This window comes from Myotis nattereri (assembly GCF_964212035.1).
Source record: "Myotis nattereri genome assembly, chromosome: 1".
Taxonomy (NCBI): Eukaryota; Metazoa; Chordata; class Mammalia; order Chiroptera; family Vespertilionidae; genus Myotis; species Myotis nattereri.
The window spans coordinates 159,915,949-159,942,280 of record NC_138075.1 but is presented as its reverse complement, the minus strand read 5'-3'; the positions used below and the strand labels follow the sequence as shown (position 1 = coordinate 159,942,280).

Here is a 26,332-nt window from a genome sequence, read left to right as displayed (position 1 = left end):
AGGTTGTGCATTTTTTGATAAGACATTTGTTTAACATAGAGTTAACGGAGTTATGAGAGATATAAATGGGACTGGGCTGGAGTGTAAAGGAGCACTGGATTATAGACACCCCCACCTCCACCCCAAAGGAGGGAATAACGGGACAGGAGATTTTGGATCAGTTTTTCTCACAGGACCACAGATGGTGCTTTTGGCTTAGGCTTCTTCAGTATCCCAGGATGCTATATAAGAATAAGCTTTCTTGGGGGGAGGGAACCAGGTATATGTAACTTTGAGGTGCCCATATTTAATTTCATCTTGCACAGAATGGCCTGTTAAAATAAGCGGTATTTCAGGTTATCTTATGACTGTAGCACCTTCCTTTATTTTGTTTGTTTTTAGTTGTATTTTGTAGTTGATCTGCTTAATTCTGCTTATTTCTCCTCTGAGCATTCCTTTCAGCCTGGATCTAGAGCACAGCAAAATAAACATTGAAGTTTTAGTAGTGGTGCCTACTAAGATTTTACAATTTAAAGAATTTTTTTTTTAATTTTTGTGAGTTTATTTGAGCCAAATTAAAGAATCTTTATTGTTGATATATCTTAGTGTTATATTGAGGAAGCAATCCAAATAACTGAAACCGTTGCTTAGGTACTGTTGATTCATAGACCCTCTTTTGGTTGAAAGATGAGATGGAATTAAGGAACTCAGATCACAGACATGAATAACTTATTCATATTACTTCAGGAAATGAGTATGTGCCATGTGAATACATTGAACTTGAAATGAAAGCTACCAGGAACGGAAGCATGAAGCGGCTTCAGGGCTGGGCTGACTCTTTTTGAGGCAAAAGGGTCTCTCTGGTGATGACTCTGCTCTGTATTTTAGGTACTGTTTTCCTCTCTGCAACAGCTGCTTTTTCTCAGCTTACTGGTCATTTCTGCTTTCTCATTTTTTTCAGCTGTCTTGGGCACCATTGACTATTGTGCTTTTTACCTCCTGATGTTTCATTTAACTCCCATTGCAAGTGGACTCTCTCAGTTCATCCTAGTTCAAATTCCTAAGAGAGGATTGGTTGAATAAATTATGTTAATGTATCGGGAAATTTTACAACTATCAAGAAGGTTGAGGTAGAAACACTGATGTATTGGAACCAGCTGAACTTTCTGTTCAGTGACATCACCTTGGTAGCTTGGTATTGGCCATCATAGGGGAATACCACAGCACGGAAGTTGCTAAACCATTATTGGCACACCACTGGGAGACCTGTAGGTGTTGAAGTGCACAATCTCCAAGATGTACTGTTAAACAAAAGAGAGTAAGGTGTTGGATTACTTATAAGATGATTCTAGTGTTTGAACGGAAGAGAGAGATTTAAATATATGTGTGTGCGCCTGCATGCATGCAGATCCGTGTGTGGTGTGGAGAGTGCTTTTGGTAGGTAAAAGTGGCTGCTTCTAGGATGGAGGGTTAGGTTTGGAGTGGGGTGTGTGTATTTGTGCAGATCAGAGTTCAGTAATCATATTAATGATATTCTAACAATAATGTTAATATCATTTACCTTAACTTTAAATATTATGATGAGGTATATAGGAAGGAAATATAATCCTAATATTGAAAAATGAACTCACTTTTTCCATATACCATCAGATTCACAGCCATGCCCCTTTGTACATTACGTCATATTTGATTGACTTAACACTGTTTTGCTTGTTATGAGATTTCTAATAGTCCCCTCATCTTCTTTAAGTGTTTTTCATATGTAAGCTTTTACTATATCATTAATAATATCCAGGATTTATGTTGTCTGGAATACACATTTTTATTGAGAAACTTTGTGTTTCCTATTCTAATATAGGCTGGTTACTCTCTAGGCCAGTGGTCAGCAAACTGCGGCCCCTTGAGTGTGGCTATTCCACAAAATACCACGTGTGGGCGCGCACATACAGTGCGATTGAAACTTTGTGGCCACACTCAAGGGGCCAAAGAGCCGCATGTGGCTCGCGAGCCGCAGTTTGCCGACCACTGCTCTACGCAATTACACAGTTGGCATCTGGAAATGTCTAATTTTAGTTTTCTGAGATTTTATGGATCCTGTGTCTGCCCCTCTTTTATCTGTTAAAGAAAAATTATTATGACCCTTGTTAACAATAAAAAAATCTTTACCCAGGAATATTGCATCAGGTATCAAAACTATAATAACAGGGGAGAGAGTTGGGCTCAACTTCAAATATAATAAAGACAAGTGGGGATTTATAGCCAACAAGCAAAGCGAAGAATTTGGTGGATGCACAATTACTAAGAGGAGACATCAAGGACAGGGAGATTCTTCCTAAATTGATTTAACAGGATTATTGATAAAGGCAGGCCAGGGTCATCAGATATTAAAGGTGGTGGGTGAGGAATCTGACCAGATATCAAGAGTGATCAAATATTAAGGGTGGGGATGAGGATTCTGACCAGGTATCAAAGGTGATCAGATATCAAGGGTTGTGGGGGGAGGAGGGGGCGACTCTCACTCAACTGACTTAGCAGTATTGTTGCTAAAATTGGGCTAGGCCGGTGGATTACAGAACAGGAGACCAAGTTTGGGGCTTACTTGAGAGGAGGGCTCTGTGGAGCCTGGTTGATGTTTGCACAAGGAGACAGTCTTTGTCAATTCTCTTGGTTGGTGTTATTTTGTTTTTCTGTAGTATATTCTCAAAGCCTTCTTAAGAGAAACATTGCAGGCAGTAAACTTTGAATTCTTGTATTAGTTTCTTATTGCTGCTGTAACAAATTATCACAAACTTGGTGACTTGTAACTATAAATTTATTTTCTTACAGTTCTGGAGGCCAGAAGTCTGAGGTCAGTTTTATTGGGCTGGAGTCAGGTGTCATCAGGGCTGGTTCCTTTTGGAGCCACTAAAAGAGAATTCGTTTCCTTGCATTTTCTGACTTCTGGAGGCCACAGGACTCCTCCCTTCCTCACATCATTGCAACCTCTTGCTTCCATTGTCACATCTCCTACTTGCTCCTTTGACCTTCTTGTCTCCCTTTTATAAGGAGCCTCATGATGACATTGGGCCCACCTGCATGATGTAGGATAATCCCCCCATCTCAAGATCCCTACTTAATTCTATCTGTAGATTCCTTTTGCTATATGAGGTACATTCACTGGTTCCAGAGATTCGGATGTGGACATTTGTTGGGGGTCATTCTTCAGCTTACATTATTTTGTAATATCTAAAAATGGTTTTATTTTTTCCTTATGCTTAATTGATAGTTTGGCTTGGTATAGAATTCTAAGTTCATGATCATTTTTCTCAGAACTTTGACAATAGTGCTTCATTATCTTCTAGCTGATAAGAAGTTTGCTGCCAGCCTGATTCTTATGCTGTGGTATATGACTTGACATTTTTCCCTCTCTCTAAACTTCTGAGATTTTTTCTTTTTCTTTTTTCTTTTTTGCATATATTGAATGTTACAACTGGCTTAAGCTGAGCTTCAACTTATTCATTTAAATGCCCAGCACGGCATGTAGTGTGATAAGATTGGAAAGTTACTGGAACCTAGAAAACACAACCGTTACACAATGAAACACAATTTAACTATAGCAGGCTTAAGCTTAAGGATGCTATTTCTTATTCTAAAGATTCCAGTTTAGTGTAATTAATGTTCATAAGCATGCCTCTAATCTGGCTATTACTTTTCAAATTGTAGGTCCCTACCCTTTTAAAAGAAAGCAAGGAAGAAGGAAGCAAAGGAGAGAAGAGGAAAGAACAAATAGAATAGAAAATTTCACAGTGCTATCTACAATAGTTATATATATGGTTATATAAAACATGTTTCATTTGTATACGTGTGGTATGTTAAAAAGTACAAAACATCTCAGAAGTTAGCATATATTTGCTCAGTGCCTGAAACAGCAGTTTTCACTTTAAAAATTATCATTAAGATTATGTTACAATATAAAATATATTTGAGGAGGAGAGCATTTCTACTTAGCTTTAATGTTTTAAATAAAATTTTTCTTTGTTACTCTATGGCAAACTTTATTAAAATTAATAAGAATGTGGCTAGTTTTGAATTACAAGAGTAAGAAATATTCTGAAGCTGCTTGTTTAAAGCCCCTGTTTGTTATTAGATGGAATGCTGGGTGTAGGCTGGTGTGGTTCATACTTGGGATCTAGCCTGAAAGACATGTTTTACCCTCAACAAATATCATCTTTGTTTGAATATCTATGGTTTGTGTAACCACAGCAAGGTCTTTTTTCTCTTTTAGAATGTATCTGAAATGTCTTCTTTCTTGTGCTTGTTTCACCAGTAAAGCAGAGCTGCCTTCCATTTTCCTGTTTCAGTTTGTTGCAGAATGTGTGGGGTACCACCTAACTCTCTTGGTGTGCTTTAGAATTATAAACTAATAATGAAAGCTTGGAATAGATAACTTTACTCAATGAGGACTGAAGCTGTTGTTAATTCCCAAGGCGAGAATGGGTATCTAACAAACGGTAAAGTAATTTTTAAATTAAAATTGTTGATTTATATATACTCAATGTTCATCTTTCAAAATATACACCAAGAAAATAGTTTCCTGTAAATTTTGTTTTATGGGACTGAATTTGAAACTTAACAACTTTGAATGACTTGTTTATTTGAATTTGAGTAATACTGAGTTACAGTGCCTGCTTTTAAAAAATGTAATTCAGGAGGATACTTGATTTTTTAACAGTTTTTGTGTTTAAGTGAAATAATGGTCTTCTTAAAATGTTATAAAACACTTCTTAAGATGCTATAGTTGTCATTTTCTTTCATAAATCTGGACTCAGAGATGTTTTCTTGTATCATTGAGTATTATTTAATCTAAACACCTTTTATCCTTTTTAAAATTTGCCTCTTAAACTTTGAAACCTTTTTATATTAGACTAGAGGCCCGGTGCATAAAAATTCATGCACTGGAGGGGGGGCCCTCAGCCCGACCTGCCCCCTCTCACAGTCCGGGAACCCTCAGGGGCGGGAGGCGACCCGGCAATCAGGGAAAGGCAATGCCCCATCACACTCTGCTGCTGCCACTGTCTGCAGCACAAGCCTCGGCCAGCCCTGGTTACCTGAGCCTCGAGAGGCCCTGACTGGCTGAGGGGCTGAGGGGACTGGGGGTCTCTGGAGGCAGGCCTTGCCACGCACCTGCCGCCCTGGCGGAGCTGAGAGGACTGGGCACCGTCATCTTGTGGCTGTAGGCACCGCCATCTTAGAGGGCGTAGCAGTCAATTAGCATATTCCCTCCTTATTGGCTGTGGGCACCACCATCTTTGTGATGGGGTGAGGGTCAGTTAGCATATTCCCTCTTTATTAGATAGGGTATACAGTCAATAAGAATTAAATTTGATTTAATTTGGCTTCAATAATGTAATAGATTTTTTGAATTTGAGAATGATGTATGATGTAAGTACTAAGTGACACAGCTGTCATGTTTAAGAGGTGCCTGGAACTTTGTATACACTTGCACACAGACACGAGACAGCTGTTGATATCCCTGTGGTCAGTGTTTTCGGGCAAACTCTTGTTCTTGCAATGCAATTTCTAAGTAAGCAAGAAGAATGAAACCAAAGGAAGTATTTGAGTGTAATTCTTAATAACTTCTCTACTATAGATCAGACAGTATGAAACACAATTTAACTATAGCAGGCTTAAGCTTAAGGATGCTATTTCTTATTCTAAAGATGACTGTTTCACAATACAGATTATTAAATAACTAGAGGCCCGGTGCACAGGATTTGTGCACTGGTGGGGTGTGTGGCCTGCAGGGATTGGCCTGCTGTGGGAGTGCCGCCCTTCCCGGTCAGCTGTGGACCGGGAGCAGTTGTGGACCCGCCCTCTGAGTGGCTGCTCCCACTGTGAGAGCACCACTCATCCTGGTCAGCAGAGTGGCACTCCCACTTTGGGAGTGCACTAACCACCGGGGGCAATTTCTGCGTTGAGCGTCTGCCTCCTGGTGGTTAGTTTACATCATAGCGACTGGTAAACCAGTCGTTCTGGTCATTCCTCCATTTGGTCGCTGGGCTTTTATTATATAGGATGTCTTTAAACTCCATATTAGAAAAGGTTGGCATGTCCATTTCATTTCTTCAAAGAAGCAGGTTTGACTGTATTTTATAAAATTAATTTGACTTTAAATTTGCTTTCTTTTTAGAATATATTCATTAATAGTATGAAATTTTCTCCCCATGGGAAAATACTAAGATAAGGAATTTCTAAAGGAATTTAAAGAACATGTATTTGATTTAGCATTAACTATTCTAATCATCTTACTAATAAAGTATATCATCTTTCTTTAATAAAATTAGGATACAGTTTCAGACATTTCCAATACAGCCTATTATATGGTTAGGTTTTCTTTCCTGGAATTCTCTAGACTGGAGATGATTCAGTTTGCCACACTGATGTTTCTCGGGATACTTTGCATCAGTTCCCAACTCCATGCTGTTTCCCTTTTTTGCCTTTATTTTAAATTTTTCGTCACTAAGTTGTAAATAAGTTTTGACTCCTATGACTGGTAGCAGGAATAAAAGACTGGTATAAAATACATTCACAGATGCCCAGCTGGTAAACCTCAGTAGTTGAGTGTTGACCTATGAACCAGGAGGTCATGGTTTGATTCCCGGTGAGAACACATACCCGCTTATGGGCTCAGTTCCCCTAGAAGGGAGCAGATTGATGATTCTCTCTCATCATTGATATTTCTATCTCTCCTTCTCCCTTCCTCTGAAATCAATAAAAATACAGTGGGGCCTTGACTTATGAGTGTCCCAACTAACAAGTTTTTCGAGATACGAGCCGTCTCTCGGCCACTTTTTTGCTTTGAGTTGCGAGCTAAAATTCGGGTTACGAGCCAGCTTCAGATACCCCACCGCTAGTTGGCGCAGCAAACATCACAGTGAATGCCACAACATGAGCCCACTATCACGTGTCTCACTCATTCACTGTTGATTTGACATATGAGTAATTTGAGTTACGATCTCCGTCACGGAACGAATTAAACTCATAAGTCAAGGTCCCACTGTATATTAAAAAAAAATACATTCATAGAAAGTGCTCATCCATTGAATTGGCCTAATCATGATAGAAATTCATGCTTAGCTGTTCTGTTCATGGAAATGCAACTTAGTAACTAGTCAAGTTTTCTAGTTTGTGTTTAATTTCTATTGATTTGCTTTCTCTTCCCTTTTGTAGAAGTGTTAGTGTAATGTTTAAAGGGGGGCAACAGAAGAGGGAAAGAGGAATTGACAAGGTTTAAGAAATCTAAAATAGGATAAAGAATCTATATTATATAAACCCAGTGACCCTAACGCTGTAACGACCAAAGACTGGCTCAGGTGGGTGGGGCTGCGTGAATGGGCGGGGCCACGCAATTTCACACGCTGGGCTTCTAGTATGTATATAACGGTTGATTATCCCATACTTCTGCTTGCATTAGTTTACTATGAAAATCTAAACTAGTCTGCATTTTTATTTTCTCAAACCATTATATTGCGTATTCACATTTCCCCCAAAGGACGGCGTATTGACATTTTATAATATAACCAAGAAGAACAGTGGCATAAATATTTTTTACTAAATATAGTTTTAAAAATTTACAGGTTCCCATTTTGCTATTTTTACTATTATAAACAATATTGTGCTCATTTGATGATCTTATTGACATAAATCCCTAGAGGTGGAATTGTTGGGTAAAGGATATGCCTGCTTTTAAGATTTTTTTTAAAATATATTTTATTGATTTTTGACAGAGAAGAAGGGAGAGGGATAGAGAGTTAGAAACATCGATGAGAGAGAAACATTGATCAGCTGCCTCCTGTACACCCCCCATTGGGGATGTGCCCGCAACCAAGGTACATGCCCTTGACCGGAATCGAACCTGGGACGCTTGAGTCCACAGGCTGACGCTCTATCCACTGAGCCAAACCAGTTAGGGCAAGATTTTTGATACATGATATCAAATTGCTTTCTGGAAAGATTTATGCATTTATAATTCTACCCCCAGTGTAAGATACTTCAGATTTGCCCACATTTTTGTCAGCATTGAGCAATATCATTGCATTTTTGATTAGTCTGAGATAGGTGCAAAGGGATATTTTAAAACTTGTGTATCTTTAGTTTTTAATGTGTTTGATTTGCCCTTCCCTCCCATGTCATGGCTTTTAAATTTAGATTTTATTTTTATCAGAGCTATACTTGATTTAAAGATTCAGCAGTCTGTAAGACTTATTTTGAAAAATAGCTGACTCCATACCCCTTCCTCCTCACTGCCTACTCCCTTAGCTGATTCTTTTTGTGTTTACTTCCATAGTGCAAGATAACACACGTCTATTGCCACTTCCTGCTTCTGCAGCTTTAGACATCATCTATTGGTTTCATGCTTTGGATGGAGGGTGAGGTTCGGTGCTCCCAACCTCTGTACATATATGCACGTCCCTTCAACTCTCAGAGAGTTGATGCCTTTAACCCCACCCTTTGTTCTCCTCAGGAATTACCATTTGCTAAGCCTTTGAGGAAAGGGCTTTAAAGAATCCTCTATTGTAATTTCAGTTCCTTTTAGGAGGAATGGATATGTGTGTTCCATCTGCCATCTTTAATTGGAAGTTCTTTTTCTTCTCTTTAGTCATCACTTTTATAAAGTAATGCTTATATGGAGTGAAGACTGTCTGGACTTGAGTCTTGGCTTTGCTATTAACTAGCATTGAGACCTTAGGCAAGTTGGTTCAAATCTCTAAACCTAATTTTTCATCTGTGTAATAGGATTAATAGAATACCTATCTTAAAGGGTTATGAAGTGCTCTTCACAGTAGCATCTGCTGTCTGGCAGTATCTTATTCTCTACTAGCACTTAGTAGGATTACAAATATAGTTGTTCCTGCTATTGTTACTCTTGTGAATTTCTTGCTCATAACCTTGACCCAATCTTCCATTGGAATCAAGGAAGATTTCTTATTGATCAGTGGTACCATTTATGTAATCTGTCATTGGTCTTTTATTTTTATTCATGGTACTTGGTATGCATAGTCATATTCATACTATTTTATGTTATGATCTCTACTTTTGTTATCAGATTTGTGTTTTTGAAAGATACCTGATGGTAATAAAGAAGAGAGAGAGAGAGAGAGAGAGAGTGTGTGTGTGTGTGTGTGTGTGTGTGTGTGTGTGTGTATTTTCGGAGAGGAGGGTAAAATTGAAAATTATCATAGTATTTGGGACATTGATGGGGGGGGGGCTTCAGAGGTTAAATGAAGAAATGATTATTTTCATCATGTAAGGGAAATACTCTTTTTAAAAAACTCCTGAAGTATAACTTGCTTTAGTTTTCTTTGTGGATGAGTTCCAATAATTTTTAAGAGCCTTGAATGCTCTCTTCATCATCTACCCACATGGCTTCATCTGAAAACTTAGAGCTTTTACTTTCAGTTTCTTCTTTAATACTCATTTATCTGAAATTAGATCCAAAATTGAATCTTGAGGGATAAGATTTATCATATCCCCTAAGTCAGCGGTTCTCAACTTGTGGGTCGCAACCCCTTTGGGGGTTGAACGACTCTTTCACAGGGGTCGCCTAAGACCATCGGAAAACACATATATAATTACATATTGTTTTTATGATTGATCACTATGCTTTAATTATGTTCAATTTGTAACAATGAAAATACATCCTGCATATCAGATATTTACATTATGATTCATAACAGTAGCAAAATTACAGTTATGAAGTAGCAACGAAAATAATTTTATGGTTTGGGGTCACCACAACATGAGGAACTGTATTAAAGGGTCGCGGCATTAGGAAGGTTGAGAACCACTGCCCTAAGTTAATGCTATGATAACAAAGTTGCTTTTTTTTCAATATTATACATAATATTGAAATGATATATATGTTGATATTTTAAGGTTGTAGTTACAGATACTTAACTCATCCTTTTAAGTTTATTTGATTTTTGCTGATTTGTCATCTTAGGCAGTATGGATTTCTTCTATTTGTATCTGTTTTGTCAGTTTTATAATTAATTAACTTTATGATTCCTTAAATAATAGTTCATCTAAATTTGATCTCTCCACAGATTCAGACCAGGATGTAGCACTCAAACTTGCCCAGGAGCGAGCTGAAATAGTTGCTAAATATGACAGAGTAAGTATTCATATTTACTCTTTGAGTAAGTTTTATTAATAAAAACAACATATAAATAGAAAAGGATTTGCTTTTTGGAGCACTTAAATTACAGAACCAGTTTGTTTACTTCATGTGACCATTAAGGTCATCCTTCTCTGACTTCATCTCCAAATGTTCTCTCCTCTCTTCCCTCTGCACCACCTCTCCAAAATCTTGCTGCTTTCTAATACACCAGGCTTGCTTCTCACTCAGGGCCTTTGCATTGGCTATTTCTTCTGCTGAGAACACACAAGTTCTGACCATGCTCATGCCTCTTTCACCTTACCTCTTTCAGACATCACCCAGATGCTACCTTAGTGAAATCACTGACCATATTGTTTAAAACCCTCTATATTCCATATCCCCTTTTCTTATTTACTTTTCACCATAGCACTTATTATTATCAACATACTATCTACACCAGGGGTCCTCAAACTACGGTCCGCGGGCCACATGCAAATACAAATATTGTATTTGTTCCCGTTTTGTTTTTTTACTTCAAAATAAGATATGTGCAGTGTACATAGGAATTTATTCATAGTTTTTTTTTAAAACTATAGTCTGGCCCTCCAATAGTCAGAGGGACAGTGAACTGGCCCCCTGTTTAAAAAGTTTGAGGACCCCTGATCTACACTAATAAAAGAGAAACACAAAAATTGGTGTCACTCTTTTACACCCACCAGCCAGTCAGGATGAGTATGCAAATTAACCCAACAAAGATGGCGGTTAATTTGCATATGCAGGCCCAGAGCGAAGACTGAAGAGGCTTGGCTTCTCCACTGCAGCCTGAGCGGAGAAGCCAAACCTCGCTGTGGCCCAAGCGGAGAAGCCAAGCCTCGCTGCTGCAGCCCGAGAGGAGAAGCCAAGCCTCGCTGTGGCTGCTGCAGCCGGACCAAAGGCCTAGGTCCTGGGTGTCAGAGGAAAACCAGTGCCCGCAGCCAGGGGAAGGAAGGCCTATTGCGCTAATCTTCGTGCAGCGGGCCTCTAGTATATTATACTTACTTTGTTTGTTGTGTGCTCACCTACAACATTGGTATAGACAGCTACATTTGGAGTTCCTGCATCAACAATGCTAGCTAACAGCTTCAAGAATGAGAAAGCAGTGGCTGAGGACAAAGTTATGGCCACACCAACAGTGAAGAGATACTGTGAAAAAGCCACCAAAAAAGAGTTGGAAAGGCATGAGGAGAACCAGGAGAGTGGTGCCATGGAGGCTGAGGAATAAGGAGTGAGCAACACTGCAAACTGCTTCAAAAAACTCCCTTAGAAGAGTGTCCACTGGTTTTAACAGTGGGAGATTATTTATGACTTTGGCAGGAATAACTTCTGGGCTGATGTATCTGTAAGTAAAGAAGTAGAGAGACAAGGTGGATAGCCCACTCTAGTGAGAAGTTTGGATGAAAGACAAGAAATACTTTTTTTCCTAAGACATGTTCACTCTAAAATTTTAACGTTTGATGGCTCATTCTTGAGTGACTTTCTTATCCTCTGCTGCTCCCTCCTTTCCCGGTATTTACAGGAACCCAAGTCTGATTAAAACTTAGTAACATGTGCCCTGGCTAGTGTGTTCAGTGGCTAGAGTGTTGGCCCATGTCCTGAAGAGTTCAATTTCTAGTCAAGGTCATATACCTCGGTCCCAGGTTCGATCCTTGGTCCCTGTCGGGGCATGTACAGGAGGCAACCAATCGATGTTTCTCTCTCACATCAGTGCTCTCTCTCTCTCTCTCTCTCTCTCTCTCTCTCTCTCTCTCTCAGCTCCCTCCATCCCTCCCTCCCACCACTTTCTCTAAAAACCAATGGAAAAATAGCCTCAGTGAGGATTAACAAAAAAACAACAAAAAAAGCTTACTTACATGTTAGCTACATATAGTATCTTCCAAAGTTTGTAACTAGAAAATAGTGATTATATTGTATGTATATGTATGTATGTGTATATATATATATATATATATCTACACTAATAAAAGAGAAAAATGGTAATTGGCGTACGGCGAACCGTTTTCATTGGCTAATCAGGGCTATATGCAAATTAACTGCCAACTAAGATTGGCAGTTAACTGCCAACAAGATGGCGGCTAATTTGCATATGTAGGCACAATGCAGGGAGGTGAAAGGGAAAGCAGGAAGAAGCCCCCTGCCATTGACAGTGATCAGAAACCCAGGGGGGAGCTAAGAGCTGGGGGGCAGGGCAAAGGCGGCCCCAGGGCCGCCTTTGCCCTGCCCCCCAGCCATGATCGGAGAATCAGGCGCCTTTGCCGCCCTGGCCAGTGATAGCAGGAAGTAGGGGTGGAGCCAGCGATGGGAGCTGGGCACGGTTGAAGCTGGCAGTCCCTGGAGCTAGGGGTCCCTTGCCTGGGCCTAAAGCGGAGCCCACGATCCCGGGGCCGCTGCAGCTGCGGGTCCCTGCTGCCCGGGCCGGACGCCCAGGCCAGAGGTGTTAGGCCTGGGCAGGGGCGGAGCCTGCAACCGCGGGGAGCTGTGGGGGCGGAGCCGGGGATTGGGGGGATATGCTGGTCCCCTTGCCCAGGCCTGAAGCCTGGGTCAGAGGCGTCAGGCTTGGGCGGGGGGTGGAGCAAGCGATCAGAGGGAGATGGGGGTCCCCTGCCCAGGCATGATTCCTGGGCCAGAGGCCTCAGGCCTGGGCGGGGGTCAGAGCCAGTAATCGGGGTGAGATGGGGGTCCCCTGTCCAAGCCTGACACCTCTGGCCGAGGCGTCAGGTCTGGGCAAGGGGCCGATCATGTGATCGGAGGGTGATGGGGGTCTACGCCTCTGGCCGAGGCATCAGGCCTGGGCAAGGGGCAGAGCCAGCAATGGGAGGGGTCTTGGGGTCCCCTGCCCAGGCCTGATGCCTGGGCCAGAGGCATCAGGCCTCGGCTGGGGGCAGAACCAGTGATGGGGGGAAATGAGGGTCCCCTGCCCAGGCCTGACGAGGCGTGAGGGTCCCCTGCCCAGGCCTGAGGGTCCCCTGCCCAGGCCTGGGCAAGGGGCCAATCCTGCGATTGGAGGGTGATGGGGATCAACGCCTGAGGGCTCCCAGTATGTGAGAGGGGGCAGGCTGGGCTGAGGGACACTCCCCCCCACACACACCCAGTGCACGAATTTCGTGCACCGGGCCCCTAGTGTGTGTGTGTGTGTGTGTGTGTGTGTGTGTGTGTGTGTGTATTTAAAGTTAAGTGGATAGTGCCTCATTTCTAGCTCTTACTGTTAATACATAAAAAAAGAACTTGATTTTGGTCTTTTTTTTGAAAAATTACTCAGGTTTATAGATTTCTAATAACACCCTTCTTTGTTCACTATTATAGGGACGAGAAGGTGCAGAGATTGAACCTTGGGAAGATGCTGATTACCTTGTTTACAAAGTCACGGATAGATTTGGCTTTTTACAGTAAGTTGCATAGATTGAAAGCTAATCTTTTTATTATGATGCTTTTGCAGACACCTGTTATATTTTATTTATTTTTACTAGCACTGTTGTGAATAAGATTCCAAGACTGGTCCTGCAACATGCTTTTTGTTATTGCATTCCTGGCATTTTTAACTATTTTGTAAGAATACAATCTTTATCACTATTTGTTACATTTTAGTAAGAACATTTAGTGCAATAAATGAGTTGGATTAATACTTTTACCAGAATTAAATGGAAATTAATAAAAATTTGTATTTCAAAAATAATTATAAAACATTTTATTTTATAGAAATGCATTTTAAGAATAATTAGCTATTAGAAATTTAGTGTTATGCATCCTGAAATTGAGCAATGAAAAAAATATGCCATTGATCTTCCTTATAGTTGTATTCATGTTAATGTATTCATGTTATTGCTTCTCAAAAAAATTTTTTTAATATACTTTTTATTGATTTCATAGAGAGGAAGGAAGTGGGATAGAGAGATAGAAACATCAATGATGAGAATCATTCATTGATCATCTGCCTCCTGCACTCCCCTTCCTGGGGATCGAGCCCACAGTCTGGGCACGTGCCCTGACCTGGAATCGAATCTTGACCTCCTGGTTCATAGGTTGACATTGAGCCACACCAGCTAGGCATTTGCTTCTCAAAATTAATTCCATTCATCCTGAATATATTATATAAAGAGTTGACAGCAGTCTAGACCAGCGGTTCTCAACCAGTGGGTCGCGACCCCTTTGGTGGTTGAACAACCCTTTCACAGGGGTCGCCTAAGAACATCCTGCATATCAGATATTTACATTACAATTCATAACTAGCAAAATTACAGTTATGAAGTAGCAACGAAAATAATTTTATGGTTGGGGTCACAACCTGAGGAACTGTATTTAAAGGGCCAGAAGGTTGAGAAACACTGCCAGCCGTGGGCAAACTACGGCCCGAGGGCCGGATTCGGCCCGTTTGAAATGAATAAAACTAAAAAAAAAAAAAAAAAAAAAGACCGTACCCTTTTATGTAATGATGTTTACTTTGAATTTATATTAGTTCACACAAACACTCCATCCATGCTTTTGTTCCCGCCCTCCGGTCCAGTTTAAGAACCCGTTGTGACCCTCGAGTAAAAAAGTTTGCCCACCCCTGGTAGACCATTACAAAATAGAGTGGTTAAAAGGATTTTGACTCTTAGAAACATCCTGTTAATGATGTGAACCTGCCTGTTCTGATTCTGGCATTGTCTAGTCAGGTTCCCATAGACTGGATACTTCTCTTCATTTCTGTGGTGTGTTTGGTTCCATACAGTTCAGTGTTTAACTTCTCATTCAGATGTATTTTTTCAGTCTTGTTTATTATAAATAGGAAGAAGCCAGATATTTTTATTTTATGATATATGATTAAATGTTGAAGGAAAAATACAGTTTTTTGTATAGTTCATAGCAGAAACTTATAGTACTCAGAACTTGTTCTCTCCTGTTTAGTCTTCTTGCATTTAGACAGTATTTGGTTGTCTTAAGTTTTTCTCAGGGAAAAATAAGCAAATAGATAAACAGAACAGTTCTGAAAGTTAGAGAATATATGCTTTTCTTGTGTCTTCCCTGGCTTAGTTAACCATTCATACCTCATATAAAACTACTCTGCATGCTGACAGTGTCGTGGAAGCTTTGAAGACATAAAATGATAGAATACTCCATAAAGGTCTGGACAAATATCAGGTGTTGTTATTATATTTAAAGACATGACATTAGCAGACCCAAAATGTTCTGAGTAGTTATAATTAGAAGACTTTGAATTTCAGCAGAGTAACAGAGTAGAATTTAACTATGATGAAAATACTGTTCTTAAATTAACCCTCCACTTCCACTTTTTTTTTTTTTAAGTAAATCATGGTTGGCCACCAATGTGGCAGGAAATGATTACACATTTGTGTGGGTTAACAGGCAGATCTGAGGTATGTGAGGGAGTTTTGAAGGACAAATTGATCATTTAGCCTGGTCAAGATCAGTGGGTCCCAAACTTGCCTGCACATTAGAGTCAGCTGGGAACTGTTTATTTTTTTAAAATAGATTTCTGGGGTTGATCCCATATTTTGATTTAGCAGGTGGAATACAACTCAGCTGATTTTGACCTCCTCTAATGGGAGTGAACCACTCTAAGAGATGGTTTAATCATAAAATGGTCTAATATAGTACAAAATACATAAGAAAAACCTGTGAATTCCTGGAAAGGGTCTAGTAATTACCTAAATTCTCTTTTCTCATTGCTGTGAACATCTTGAGTGAGTTTCTGGCCTGTACTTGGCAGTCTAAAAATTGCACTTAGTTATTTTGTTGTTTTTTTCTCTGTGCTGCAGTCTATTTGGCACTAGTGGAGAAAAAGTCAGTCAATAATCTGTCTTAATAATATTAGTTAATATTTATTGAGCCCTTACTGTGTAACAGGTACTGTTTTATGCTCTTTTCATGGATTAACTAATTTATTCTCTCAAAAAACTGTGAGATAGGTACTCTTTTTTATCATTTTTTTTCAGATGAAAATGAAGCACAAAGAGGTCATGCAGCTTGCCCAAGTCGTGCTGACAGTGTCAGATCTGGGTTGTGGGCCTTGGCAGTCCTACAGCAGAGCCTGTGTTCTGAACTTCTGCATTGCACTATCTTTTCTGCTCTCCTGTGTTTTTAATAAGAGAAACCTAGTAGAAGGCTTTGAAATGCCTAGAAAGAAAAAAAGGGTGCCTAAGAGAGGGATACTGTTTGAACTGATCACATGTACTGAGGTATGCTCAGATAGCTAAGCTCATCACTTCTTTAAAAACAAAGCCAATTGATACGAGTTCTCATACTGACATAGTAATTTTTTAAAACTTTACTCTACGATGCAGTTCCAAGGCAGGCAGCAGAAATGAAAATAATGAAGCATAGAAATGGATTTTAATGTAATGTTAGACTTTATTAAATTTCACCGAAGTCATTGATTTTTGTTACAATGTCTAATTTCAGTAAAACGCTTTCTACAGAGGTCGCTGCTGGTGGCTTTTATTGCTGTCACTGTAAACTAGAGTTTTTTGAGCGCTATTGAATAAAGTCACATGGCCTAGGTGTTTAGATATTGCTTCCTCTCACAACTTGATCAAAAGAGCATTTCTTTCTGCTGTCTTAGTTCTTTGAAATTTTTGATTGGTTCTCTAATGAAATTGGGTTTTAAGTGTCAATGTCAATACAATGCAATAGCAAAAACTAACTTTGTAGCCTTCTCTGAAGGCTGCTGACTTCATATCTAATTATAGTTTTAGTAAGTTAACTTACTTGTTATGATATGTGGGGAAGGATGACAGTAATTAACAAATGCAGTACAGGAATAACTTGGTTTTATAAAAGATTTCACAATAAATATGAAAACTGTTGCCAAACCAGCTTGGCTTGGTGCTGGAACAAGAATATCTTTGTTAAGTACTCAGAAATGGGGTGCTATCCCTAGTCTGTATGCTGTGATTGCATTGTATCTGAGAGTGGAGAAATCAAGCTTGTTTAAAAAGTTAGAGAACTTTCAACATTTTTATCAAAAATAGCCAGTGCTACTCTGCTCACAAAGAATGCTTGGTATTTGGATAATGATAGATAATGTTTTTAGGTCACAAGTTATTAATAGAAGCATTAGAAGGAAAATGTACCAAAAATAAAGATAAAATTAATACCAAGCTTCAGGTTTTCAACTAGTTATCAAAATGTACTAGCATACGTTTATAAAATTTAACTGATTGTAGTTTATGATGTCTATATAAATACTGGAAAGCCAGAATAAAGGTGTTTTTGTTTTTAAAAAATATCTCTTTTGATGACAAGGATGACAAGGGCTTAAGAATTCTTTCTACTCAACTAATAATTTTGACTGGAATAAGTCTACTACAAAAATAGAAAAAACATTAGGCAGTATATTCAGCTTAACTGATTCTAACAAGCTAAATTTTAAGTTTCCAAATGAAAGTTTATTTCAAGTTATAGAAATGCTCTGAACTATTGAAAAATTACAGACACATATATTCTAATTAGTAATTCTATATTTAATAGCAGATGAAAAGATAGATCCAGTTAAAGTTCCTCTCTTTCCAGGGGTGACTATGTTGTTGCTGTTTTTACTTACTGTGTTTCTGTGAGGCGTAGCTTCTTACTGTCAGCTTGGTGTTTTCTTTGAGCAGCTTCTAGGTGCTTCTTTCCCTTAGCAGCGGTTCTCAACCTGTGGGTCGCGACCCTTTTGGGGGTAGAACGGCCCTTTCACAGGGGTCGCCTAAGACCATCGGAAAACACATATATAATTACATATTATTTTTGTGATTGATCACTATGCTTTAATTATGTTCAGTTTGTAACAATGAAAATACATCCTGCATATCAGATATTTACATTACGATTCATAACAGTAGCAAAATTACAGTTATGAAGTAGCAACGAAAATAATTTTATAGTTGGGGGGTCACCACAACATGAGGAACTGTATTAAAGGGTCGTGGCATTAGGAAGGTTGAGAACCACTGCCTTAGAGCAGAAACTTTTGTTTACATCACTTCTTTAAAAATGAAGCCAATTGATAAGAATTCTCATAATGACACTATTTTTTTTTAAATTTACTTGATATTTATTAAAAACATATTTTTTAAGAACAAGCAGGGGGAGGCAATCATTTTCTGTAAAGAGCCAGGTATGAAATATTTTTGGCTTTATGGACTCTTTGTCACAGTTATTCAACTCTACCATTGTAGCATGAAAACAACCACAGACAATACATAAATGAGTGAGTGTGTCAGTGTTCTAATAAGCCTTCATTTACAAAAACAGGCAGTGGGCCGGATTTGATCCATGCCTGTAGTTTGCTGACCTAAAGGAATAGTCCACTCACCCAGATTTTGGTCCTTTTTTTTTCTACTTGAAGGATATTTAGTTGACAAGGTAAAAATGCTCACATGCATGCAGGCATGCATTCATCCTCCCCTTCATATATTCATTCAGCAATATTTGTGTGTTCCTTTAATATGTCAGCACCTGTGCCTGAGGCTGGTTGCAGTGCTTTACATGTATATCTAGACACTGTGTGTAGCTATTGGTAAGTCAGTATTCCCCTGCTTTCTCCTTGGGAGGCTGTGGAAATCAATGTATGCCGCTACAGAGATTTGAGGAGGAATCGTTTTTTGGAGCTGAGTGTTGTACACACAGCAGATTTTGTATAAAAGCTCTTAAGTATGGAGCAATAATGCATGAAAATCCATGTGGATTGACCAAATTCTTGAGCTCTGTCATCCATCTATGAATTCTAAAGGCTTATTACAAAATTCAACATCCATTCATGAAAAAATTCTCAAAATGGGTAGAGGGGACTGTATCTCAACATAATAAAGGCCATATGTGACAAATCCACAGCTGAGATCATTCTCAGTGGGGAAAAACCGAAAGCTTTTCCTCTAAAATCAAATGCCCACTCTCGCCAGTTCTTTTCAATATAGGACTGAAAGTCCTAGCCAGAGCAAAAAGGCAAGAGAGAAAAAAAAAAGGCATCCAAATCAGAAGGGAAGAAATAAAACTGTCTCTATTTGTAGATAATATGATCTTATATATAGAAAAGCCTAAAGACTCCACCAAAAAAACAACAACAAACAAAAACCAGTTAACTAATAAGCAAATTCAGTAAAGTTGCAGGATACAGACTCAAAATACAAAAAAATTAGTTGCGTTTCTATATACCAGTAACAAACTATCAGAAACAGAAATTAAGAGAACAATTCTATTTACAGTTACATCAAAAAGAATAAAATATCTAGGAATCAGTTTAGCCAAGGAGGTAATAGATCTGTACTCTGAAAACTGTAAGACATTGATGAAAGAAATGGAAGAAGATACAAATGAGTGCAATGATATTCTGTACTCATGGATTAGAAGAATTAACATTGTTAAAATGTCCATTCTACCTAAAGCAATACACAGATTTACTGCTGTCCCTATCAAAATTCCAATGGCTTGTCTTACAGAAATAGAATAAACAATTACAAAATTTTTATATAATCACAAAAAACCCCAAATTACCAAAGAACAAGGCTGTTCTTTTTTGCACAAGAACAAGGCTTTAGGCATTACACTTCCTGATTTCAAACTATATTACAAAGTTATAATAATCAAAACATTATGGTATTGGTGTGAAAACAGACACATAGATCAATTGAACAGAATAGAGTGCCCAGAAATAAACCTATATATTAATATATGACAAAGGAGGCAAGAATATGCAATGAGGAAAGAGTAGTCTCTTCAGTAAATAATGTTGGGGCCCTGGCTGGTGTGGCCTCAATTGGTTGGGCATCGTCCCATGCACCAGGAGGTTGCAGTTTCAATTCCTGGTCAAAGACATATGTCTGGGGGTTGGGGGTAATGGGTGAAGGTGTTCAATAAGTATAAACTTTTAGTTATAAGTAAGTCCTGAGGATGCAATATACAGCATAGTGACTATAGTTAACAATACTATATTGTATATTGTAGATCTTAAAAGTTCTCATCATAAGGAAAAAAAATCTGTAAGCATGGTTGCTGATGGATGTTAACTAAACCTAATATAATCATTTGCAGTATATATACATACATCAAATCCTTATGTTATAGCCTAAAAGGAGCACATTATTATATGTCAATTGTGTCTTAATTTTTAAATAAATAAAATTTAAAATGAACATTAAAAAATGTTTGGATAGTAGGAGTTCAGTAACTGGGTATCATGATATGGGGAGTGGATAGGCAACCAGATCCTGGTGGGGTTGCCACAGGGAAATTATGTGAAATATTTGGTTAATTGGAAATCTAAGACCAGGTTTGAGAATAGTTCTGTCAGTCTTGTTTAGTAAATAGGAGGATACCAAAGAAGTTCACCCAGCAACTTCAAAAAACTTCTCCTGTGATAGGCAGCCATAGGTAGCACTTCATTTGCAGTTTGGAATGTTCAAATAAACAGTTGTCAGGATCAGCTCAAATCAGCTGTACAAAAGGTTGGTCTTGCCCAGGGCAGTACACTTACCCCAGAAATACCATTCAAGGTGTCACTGCTGACCAATTACCTAGGAAGCACATTCCAGTGGTGTACAATTGGTTTATAATTTTTTCAAAGTTTGCTGCGACTATTTGACATGTACTGTTTTTTTTTCTCTGCAGTGAGGAGGAGCTCCCATATCATAATGCAGCAGTGGAACGGGTAAGGCCAGCTCTGCATTTACTGACCATTACTGGTGAATTGGGTTTATCAGCGGAATAAAATCTACCACCTTCCTGATTCTGAATGCCGTGTTATATATAAGTGGGGCAGTCACTGTGAAAATTCGACCCTAAGTATATCACTATAAAAAAGTAATTAAACTAATGGTGAAATGATTTCAGGAGATTGCTGGGACTTCTGATAGATATTTGAATAAAGGAAAGGCAGCAGTAAAGATTTGCATTCTAGACAGGTAGTTCTCACTCTAGGAGTGCTTCCTAATGCAGAGCCTTTAAAGAGCACAGTTGCTTAGGACCCACCTCATTTGTCAAGTCAAACTCTGGGCAGGAGGCTGGCAGGTAATTTGTAAAAGGTTTCCCAAGGGATTCTCATGTGTTCTGTGGCTGAGGGAGCACTATTCTAAAACAGTAGCTCTTTGGAACATCACTGTCCCATGAGGTTTTTTTGTTGTTTAAAAAAGAAAAAAAATATATATATATGTGTGTGTGTGTGTGTGTGTGTGTGTGTGTGTGTGTGTGTGTATGTATTGATTTCAGAGAAGGGAGAGGGAGAGAGAGATAGAAACATCAATGATAAAAGAGAATCATTGATCGGCTGCCTCCTGCACACCCCCAGGGGGTTGAGCCCACAACCCAGACATATGCCCTTGACCAGAATTGAACCTGGGACCCTTCAGATCCCAGGCCGACACTCTATCCACTGAGCCAAAACGGTTAGGGCTGTCTCATGCAGGACAACTTTCCCACCAATAACAACAAAGCTTGCTGTAGTCAAATAGAGATGTTAGCTTTTTAAGGACTTAGGGAAGTCTTAGATATAGTAAACTGTCACTTTTTTTGGTAGCTCGGGAGTTTCCCCTTTCTTCATTATATTTGGACAGGGAACTGGTTCCATAGCTGAGACCAGGGACTGAATGTTTTAAAGTTGGTCAGAATCTCTCTTCTGTTCTCTGGTGTGTGTGTGTGTGTGTGTGTGTGTGTGTGTGTGTGTGTTGTACCAAAAAGTGAATTGTAGAATGAGAAGGAGGCTACTGATTGGGTCTGTTCCTATTTGTTCCTTGTTTGATGAGGAAGGAGGCTGAGTTCCATATAATTGAGGTAAAATTAAAATTGGAATTTGAAAAAATATTTCAGAAAATCTTCCAAAATCAAAATTTTCTGAAAATAAATATTGTAGCTTAACTTTGAGATGTAGACAAAATTGCCATTTTACATATATATAGAGAAAGTTCCCTATAGGTACTGCATACAGTTGAATTCTCTTGTGACTTCCTGATTCTCTCAGTGTCAGACCTTGATGTTTTGGCAAAGGAATTTTTTCTTTTTTTTTTCCTTTACTTTTATTTAGATATATTTTATGCTGAATTTACTCCTGGGCCATAAGTTTTTGTGTCTTCAGTTTCTTCTGAGGTATCTTTTTCTTCTGTGCAGCCTCCTCTACTGGTTTAGGAACAGTCTGCTCCTTTTCAGTGAGGATCATCTCAGTGTGGCAGGAAGAGCTCACGCATGGGTTAATCCACCCATGAGCTCTGTAGGTTCTATGCCACATCTTGGGAGCTTTGTTCACCCGAATGTGCTCAATGACCAGAGAGTCTACATCTAAACCCTTAAGTTCAGCATTGCTCTCGGCATTTTTAAGCATGCGCAGCAAAAATTCAGCACTCTTTTGGGCCAACGACCCTGTGTCCAGCCCCACTATTTTGCCTGGGCACACCTACCAACTCCACCATTGTAAGGACGAAATTTTACACTCTGCTTCTTTAAAGTGACGTTCTTGCCCTAACCGGTTTGGCTCAGTGGATTGAGCGTCGGCCTGCGGACTGAAAAGTCCCAGGTTCAATTCCAGTCAAGGGTATGTATGTATGTATGTATAAAGTGACATTCTTCAGATACTTGGTGGCTTTTTGAATATGCATACCCTTGATGGCCTGGGCAGTTTCACAAGTGTTCTTAAAGTGAATGCGGAGATTTGAGCCTCTTGATTGGTGTGATTGATTTTGTGGGGTTTTCCGGGTCTAGTGAATAGCGAACCATATTCAGAAGTCACCTATGGCCGCTTTGGGGAAGAGCAGGAATTTTTTTTTAATAGCTACATTCTTGCAGAGCTCTGGACTAGGTATTGCCTAGAATATTTGGATCAAAAAGACATAGCTTCTGCCTTTGAGATGCTCACTGTCTGCCCAGTGACTAGAGGAAGGTCAAGTGAGGCAATATGTGAGAGATTGATTGATTATTGGTGGCTTTCGGTAGCATAGTATTAGTGAAATGAAATGGCTGGTGGTGGGGAAGGCAGATCTGTGGCTAAGGACTGAATGAGAAGGAAGTGATGAATAACTGAGCAATTTCTAAATTCTGCCTCTAGTGAACTTTTACCAGTCCCCTTTGAAATGGGAACATAAGGATTTGTTTCCACTCTCTGCCCTTTCTTCTCGCCTAGTGCCCAGATTACACTAATCCTTGGACCCCAGTGATACCAGCACTGCTTCATTGCCCCTCGCTATACTCATGTCTTCATTCCCCTCTCTTCCCAGCTCAATTCTGTAGTCACTTGCATAAACCTTAGCCTCCCTCCCTCTCTTGCTTCTTCTGGGCTAAACTACAGCCTTAGTTAAAACCAACTTTCTGCTGCCGCAGTGCCTGCACCTGCAGGACAAAGTGCAGCTAGGGAAAGACAGCTGTGCCGGCTGGTTTTACTTTACGTTTATGATCACAAACCTCAGCTGGAGCATTAGCACTGCCTGGAAGTCACGCTGTTCCTCCCTAGTGAATGAATGTCTGCTCTCATTTCAACTCTTGGAGCCTTCTCTTCCCCCCTCAGACCTCCAGTACTCCTCCATCCTCTCTCAGCTAATGGCCTTGCTGCTTATTTCTTATAAGCAAACAGAAGCAATCAGAAGAGAACTTCCCTGGGCTTCCACAGCCACACCTACCCGCCTGTCATCATTTGTGCCTAAAGCTCTAGTTCCTGTGCATGTATATGTTGTTCATTCAGGAACATCATTCGAGGTATTCTTTCCTCTCTCTCCTGAATTCTTTCTTTTTCTGCTTAATTGTTTCCATTAGAGTAAAATCTATTATTACTGCCATTAAAAAATAAACCCACAAAAACACCAATCTTCTTTTGACCCTATTTCCTCCTCAGCTACTGCTCTGATTCCTACAGCATTTTCTGTTGCCCTTACTCTTGAAAGCGGTTTCTATATTCTTCCTTTCCTGCAGTTTTTCCTTGTACCCATTCCAATTAGATTTTAATTCCCACCCCCACCCCATTGCTATGATCTGGGTCTCTAATTACCTCTATACTGTTACATCCATTAGTCAATCCCTAGACTTCCTCTTGACCTAGCTGCAGCATTTGACATGATTGGTTACTGTCTATTCTGACGTACTCTCTTTGCTTAGACTTCAGAACTCACATATTCTTTCCTCACCGACTACTCTTTCTCAATTTGCTCTGCTTCCTTTTCCTCTCCTCCTTGATCTACACTTCAGGGTGCCTCCTGGCTCAGCCTTGAACTTCTTTTTCCTATCTGTGTTTCTTCTATGGTAATCTCATCTAGCTTTTGGTTTTAAATGCCAACGGTATGTTGATTGGCTCCCTCAATTCCAGACTTGTCTATTTTTGTATATACATTTCAGTGTCTAGACTTAGATGTCTGACTGACTATATACATTTAGGTGTCTGATAAATGTTCAAACTGGGGTTTCTGTTATTCTCTTCAAATTCTTTCTATTGATAAACTCTATCTCAGTAAATGGGAACTCCATTCTTCTAGTTGTTCAGTGTAAAAATTTCTGAGTTAGCTTTGACTTTTTCTTACCTCTCTTTTCATCTCTTAGCCTTCAAAATGTATTCAGAAACTGATCACCAGCTCCACTTCTGCCCCCTGGTCCACTGCAGCATCTCTTCTGGAGCTTCTAACTTCCTACTTCTGCCACCTTTCCCCTCCCCCCCGCAGAGTCTCTCTGTTCACCAGAAAGCCAGAATGAGCCTGTTAAAATAAGTAGGATCATGTCATTCTCTAATTGAAGCACAGGAAGAGGGACAGTCATTATAATGGCCTGAAAGCCCTGTATGCCCCGGTTTGTGTGAGGTCTCTCATCTCCTGCTGCCTTCCCTTGTTCACCCACTGGTCTCTTTAGTGCTTCCTGAGCTTGCCCCACACATTCCTTCTCTCAGCCTTCTGCATGGCTGCTTCCCTTTTCAGGATGCTCCTCCCCCTGATAGTGACAAGTCTCGGTCCCTCATTACTTTAGGTCTCAAATGTCACCTTCAGAAAAATTCCTTCCCTGGCCATTATTTCTAAAATTGGGAACTGTCCCCCACAATACTAATTATTCTCTTCTCTCCTTTATTTTTCTCTTTAGCACTTACTATTTCAAAATAAATATTTTACTTTTTTTTTTATTTATAAGTTTCCTCACTAGGATGTAATAAGAGGTGGTTTTTTTTTTTTAACCTCTTTGTTCATTGCTGTATCCCCAGAACCTAGAGTAGTGCACATAGTATGTTAGTATGTGTTGCAGTAAGTAGTGGCTGAGTGAATGACCAGATGAATGGTATAACTGTTTTACAACTAAATATGTTGATTTAAAGACTGCCAAGATTGTCCCTTCGAATGTTAAATACCCTTTGTGTGAGAAATCATGGAGAGAAGAGTTGGAAGGTATCTTGTAACAAAATATACCTGTATTTTGCAAAAGAGAAACCTGGCAACTCAATATTGACTTCTCTCTGCAATGCCTGCCCCCTCTCTTTTTAAAAATAATTTTCTGGTCCAGAAAGTCCAAAAGTCTTGGATCCAGTGATTTAGATTTCAGAAATGTGACAGTAAAAAAATGAAGAAATATAAGACAAAAGCTGTATTTCAGAGGATGCATACTTTAGGTGAGCTTTAAAAAATATTACTTTTAAATTAAAATTTTTTTAGTGTTGACATTGTAGGAGTCCCTTTTAAAATATATTTGCCTGCACAATGCAGTCAAGGTTGTAATTAATTGGTTGTTTAATTTCAAGAGTTTAATATAATAGGAAATCACTAAAAAATGACCTATGCACTCCTTAATAATTTAACAAAGATGTAATTTTATATTCGTTTGTCAGTCTTATATTGAGAGAGGGGCAGAATTCTGAGACTGCTGATTGAGATTCCATTGTGCCTTTCATATATAAACTGCTCTCATATTGCATGACCTGCCTTTTACCATTTTGGGGGAACTTTAGACATGGGCAGAGCAATATAAGGCTACAGACTTTTTAGTTTATCAGGATTTCCTCCAATTTTTCTGGTCTAACTTCAGTTTATATATTCTTCAGTAACTGCCCAGTCCTGATGGCCAAACTCTGCCATTTCGAGGAAACTAATAGAAAATTTTACATGTATGACTATGTTGAATAAAATCAATGGAAATGATAGCCTTGCTGACATCTACTAGTAAGGTGTTTATTAATCACTAGAAAGCATACACTTGAAGCAAACACTTATTGTCTCTTGGGAAGCTGTACACTAACACATAGTCAAGTAATCATGGCTT

At 39.2% G+C, this 26,332-nt stretch overlaps 1 protein-coding gene and 1 pseudogene across 3 annotated transcripts in view; one reads left to right on the top strand and one right to left on the bottom strand.

Moving 5' to 3' along the window:
• The window catches only part of USP6NL (USP6 N-terminal like), a gene marked incomplete at its 5' end in the record, with an annotated part of 174,997 nt that overhangs the window by 89,190 nt on the left and 59,475 nt on the right, over window positions 1–26,332 (top strand). Inside the window, 4 exons of one of the 2 annotated variants that reach the window (XM_081085392.1) lie at window positions 4,415–4,469; window positions 10,065–10,132; window positions 13,457–13,539; window positions 20,738–20,777. In XM_081085392.1, coding sequence (XP_080941518.1) covers window positions 4,415–4,469; window positions 10,065–10,132; window positions 13,457–13,539; window positions 20,738–20,777 — 246 coding nt within the window. Of the gene's footprint in view, window positions 1–4,414; window positions 4,470–10,064; window positions 10,133–13,456; window positions 13,540–20,737; window positions 20,778–26,332 lie in introns of those variants that run through there. The other variant, XM_081085391.1, reaches the window with a different exon arrangement.
• Window positions 22,164–22,831, bottom strand: LOC308515018 (large ribosomal subunit protein uL22-like; annotated as a pseudogene). Its single transcript has 2 exons — window positions 22,678–22,831; window positions 22,164–22,567 (listed from the first exon to the last, which is right to left on the bottom strand). The product of its transcript is annotated as a large ribosomal subunit protein uL22-like (transcript).